Source organism: Aplysia californica, unplaced genomic scaffold, assembly GCF_000002075.1.
Source record: "Aplysia californica isolate F4 #8 unplaced genomic scaffold, AplCal3.0 scaffold00191, whole genome shotgun sequence".
NCBI classification, from domain to species: Eukaryota; Metazoa; Mollusca; class Gastropoda; order Aplysiida; family Aplysiidae; genus Aplysia; species Aplysia californica.
The window spans coordinates 1038529-1043218 of NW_004797461.1; the positions used below are offsets into that span (position 1 = coordinate 1038529).

The 4690-nt window shown below is 42.5% G+C and overlaps 1 protein-coding gene across 1 annotated transcript in view; it reads right to left on the reverse strand.

Annotated features, from left to right (window-relative positions):
• The window catches only part of LOC101864391 (ubiquitin conjugation factor E4 B), a gene marked incomplete in the record, with an annotated part of 32966 nt that overhangs the window by 10404 nt on the left and 17872 nt on the right, over positions 1-4690 (reverse strand). Inside the window, 5 exon segments of the mRNA XM_035969888.1 lie at positions 606-704; positions 1484-1611; positions 2619-2860; positions 3863-3968; positions 4527-4616. Coding sequence (XP_035825781.1) covers positions 606-704; positions 1484-1611; positions 2619-2860; positions 3863-3968; positions 4527-4616 — 665 coding nt within the window.

Genomic DNA, 4690 nt, shown 5'->3' on the forward strand with positions numbered 1-4690 from the left:
GACAAGGAAGACATACAACTGCAAATCCAAATTTATTCCGTTGTATATAATAATACGAATATATAATAAATAGCATTTGTATAGCACAAAATTCTACAGTAAAATTTTAACCCTTTGAGCCGATGGGGGTGTAAAACTGCTCGTACGCCTAGCCACCAGTACACCAATGAGCAAGACCCTATCTCCAACCCGACCCATCTGAAACAAAATGCACATGAAAAACAGTGTTTACTACAAAGGATTTTTAAAAAAGTTTTAGTGGAGGTTTTTCGGCGCTCGCAATTGCATAAGGTCATACGAGTGCCAGAAGATTAATGCTGTTACAAGAGAGTAACAAACATAAAAAAGAAAAAGGGGAGATAAGGACGATAGATGTTTGATAGGAAAGAAGAAGCAAACCACACGAGAGCACCCACCAACCAGCCACAAATGAAGTTTTTGATTATTTTGAAGATCTTTCTGAATTACATGCTGGTAATGATGAGGACTACCGTGAGTTGGATATGGAAAGTGATTCTGATGATACTATGGCATCATGGTAGCCTGAGGAGGATAGGGCTGGATGGATTAAGTATGGATTTCAGACAGGAAAACTTTTGACTCACTGTAAGGCAAAGAGAATGAAGTCAGCCATGTCCTCCAGGTAAAACTCTGGCAGAGCGGAAAAGTACCCGGGAACAGACGACGGGAGGGGGAGCTGCTCACTGAAACACAAAGACAACACCAGACGTCAACACCACTTCTCATAACTAACAACCATAAACACCACTTCTCGTAACTCATAATAATCAACACCACTTCTAATGACTAAAAACCATCAACACCACTTCTCACAACTTACAGCCATCAGTGCCACTTCTCATAACTCATAACCATTAACACCACTTCTCATAACTCATAACCATCAGCATCACTTCTCATATTATAGCTCAAAACTTACAACTATCTTCTCCTAACTCATAACCATCAACATTGCTTCTCATAACTAACAAACACCTCCCAACTCACAATCACCAACACCATTTCTCATAACTTACAACCATCAACACCACTTCCCATTATTCATAACCATCTGCAGCACTTCTCATAACTTACAACCATCAACACCACTTCTCATAACTTACAACCATCAACACCACTTCTCATAACTTACAACCATCAACACCACTTCTCATAACTTACAACCATCAACACCACTTTTCATTAACATTAACACCACTTCTTCTCATCATAACTCATAACCATCAACACCACTTTTCATAACTCATAATAATCAACACCACTAATCGTAACTCATAACGATCAACACCATTTTTCATAACTCATAACCATCAACACCACTTCTCACAACTCATAACCATCAACATCACTTCTCATAACTTATAACAATTAACATCACTTCTCATCATCATCATCCACCCCCGCCCCCTCCACACACACAGACACAAACACACACAATGCTAGGTGCATCTCACTCCCTCACCATCTGTTCTGTGGGTCCGCCACCCTCATGAGCAGGTCAGCCGTGCGTGAGTAGAAGGAGAGACATCTCTGCAGCATGGCCTTGTCCAGCACGCCAGCGTCGGCGCACATCTTGCTCTTCTGAAGCCTCTGTCAACAACGAGAAAAAAATTGTTTTTTTAAGTCCATTTCATTAATCTTTCAAGATTTGTGCAGCCCCGCGCAGGTTGTATGGCATCGGTGGTCTAGTGGTTAGGCTACCAGACTCGTAATCGTGAGGTTACGGGCCCAACGTAGTGTCCTTAGGGAAGGCACTTTACACGCATGTTCCTCACTTCCCCCAGGCGGGAGTGGATACCCGGCAAAAGACAGCGAAAGATCTTGTCAGTATGTTAGTGTTTTAGCGCCTATAAATGGCTGCTTGCACTGTATGCTTCCCAAGAAGTTGAGGTTGTTTCAGGATGCTCTCAGGTCTGCTGGGGTAATAGTACATAGACTGTGAAGCGCACACAGCTTGCTGTTGAGCGGAGATTTGCACAATACAAATGCTATCTAGTATTATTATCATCATCCATTAGAGTGACAGTCGAGTAGAGTGGAAATTGTCTGGGGCAGTTAGCCATTGTAAAGGAGCAAAGTGATTATTGGAGGGATGGTCAAGAAGAGTCTTCATTGCCGAGACATTTCCGTCAACTTTGGTACAACCTCACCTTTAAGTGAGAGGTGCAACTTTCATGAAATTGAAGATGAATTTCACTTTATTTTCCCTTGTCCAAATTTTGTCCATCAAAAGAAATTGTTCATTCCTCCCAGTCTGGCTTGGCCCAGTGACAGAAATATGCAATGTTTGACCAAAGATAAGAGATGTGAGCACAACCTGTACTTTTTCGTAATGGAAACTTTATTTAAAAAACGAGCGTTTTATATGATGTGATGTAGGCCAATGGCCTTAAACACTGAGTAAACTTACTAACGTACTATGTACAACCTCTATAAGAAGAGTTCTTTCAGGAACAATTTAATTAATTTGAGGTCAAATTTTTTGTAAAAGTATACACCAAGCCCCTGCCAGCGGCTCACCAGCACAACCCTTCTGACCGCGAGCTGCTGGGAGCAACTTGACAGAGATAAAGAGTTAATGAACCAGAAGCAGTTACCGTGTACTGAGACTTCCAACGCTTGAGCTGTGCGCGGCTGCGACCCGCGGTGGGCAGGTTCTTCCACTGCGGCTCCGCCGCCTCCATGTCAGTAATGAGGCGGTGAAGGTCGCGGATGGCACGCAGGCGGCGCTGGTACTTGCGAGTGACCGGCAGGATGGACAGATGGTGGCAGTGGAGGGTGAGGAAGAAGCAGACCGTGGGGAACTTGGGCTCTGGGCGATCACTGGCTGTCTTGATGCCTGCACAAGTGAGGTGGAGGGGTATTGATTGTAAGGGGGAAAATGACGTTGACAGGTGACTAATGGAGGGGAGGGGGGGGGTGTGTTGAAATAATGATGGTGAAGGGGGAACATTCATTTTATAAGGTGGTGGTGGTGGTGGAGGGAGGTTGGGTGGGGTGGGGAGAGGGCTGTTATTCCAGATGGCCATTTGTAAAATAGCCTCCAGCAGTCAAAGAACAACATATGATGACCAGTAAGAATAAACAAAAAAACAACCCCAAGACAAGACACCATACTGGAGAGGAATTTTTCCCCAAGGTCTGCATTTCACAAATTTTGCAAAGCTTCACAAGTATTCTTAAAACATTAGCTTTTCATTATGGAAACTTTATTTAACAAATGAGTGTTTTATATCATGTGATGTGGGCCAGTGGCATTCAACACTGAATAAACTTATTTGCTTACTTAAAACATTAGCCCTACTCGACACAAAGAGGTCAGTTTATTAAAGCGAGCGCCATGCCATGGAGCTTAACGGGGTGTACTTTTTGCTTAGCTTGACACTCTTGTCTGCAAGTTGGCCTAACAGAGAGCTGGACAAAAAGACATAGTTACAGAGGTGCCATTGGACCCCGTGGAAACACCCAAACAATGACTCAAAATTCATGGATCATACCATTCTTCTAATAGAAAAAACACAAAGTATTCCGACAGCAAATCAAAGCATACTACACTAGGTAGACAGAGCGGTTCAACTTCGATTTCAGCAACTTCAGGTCAACTATGTTTAGTTTTAGTAAGAGTTTTACGGCACTTGCAACACAATAAGGTCATATAAGTGCTGTAGATAAGAGAGTAACAAACACAAAAAAGAAGGAGGGGAGATAAAGACGATAGATGCTTGACAAGGAAGAAGAAGCAAACCACACTAGAGCACCCGCCAACCACCCACTCAGGTCAACTATGTGACTGAGAACTATAATAAATAAGCTTCCAGCTAAAGGGGTCTTCAGTACCCACCGTTTTCTTCCTCCCAGGCCTCCACTTCCTTGTCGGTGAAACGCATGCGAGACTTTCCGACCAGGTTCAGGCGGGATGAGTTGTGGAATGGGTAGTAGACGTCAATCTGTTCACACACACATACACACAGACAGAAAGAGAGAGAGAGAGAGCATTACAGGCCTTTGTTTGTTTGCTAGTTTGTTAGTTTGAGCTAAGAGAAATACATCGACACAATAGTGGTCAGTTAGAGCTGAGAAAAAGTACGTCAGACAGAAACTTTTTCTTTTTTACTTAAAGAGGAGCAAATCAACACAATAATTGTCATTTAGTGCTAACAGAAAACAAAATTACGTCGAGGGAGTCTGGTTTTTGGTGTTGTGCATGTGTCAAATCTGGCCCCATTAAAAAGTCACGGAGGCTGAAATGTCCTTTCTAATTCCCGATTGTCAAATCAATCAACAGCAGCAACAATTTGTCAACCCAAAGACAAATTAATATATAAAACAAAAACCATCAGTCAACCCAATGATCAATATATATATATATACAACAAAAACTATAAGTCAACCCAACAACAAATACTTAAATATACAGCAATAACCATCAATCAACCCAACAATAAACCAAATACTATCAGTCAGTCCAGAAACAAATCATGAATCTCCCAAAAACAGAAACTCACCGTGTTCAGATCTATCTTTTCTGAGAGCCTCTGCAGGACGGACATGAGATTCAGCATGAAGCCATCACCACACAAAAAACGCTCGTCGAACTGGAGAAACAGCAAAGATTAGAGAGATGTTACTGGAGAGTAACATAGAGGAGGAGGAGGAGGAGGAGGAGGAG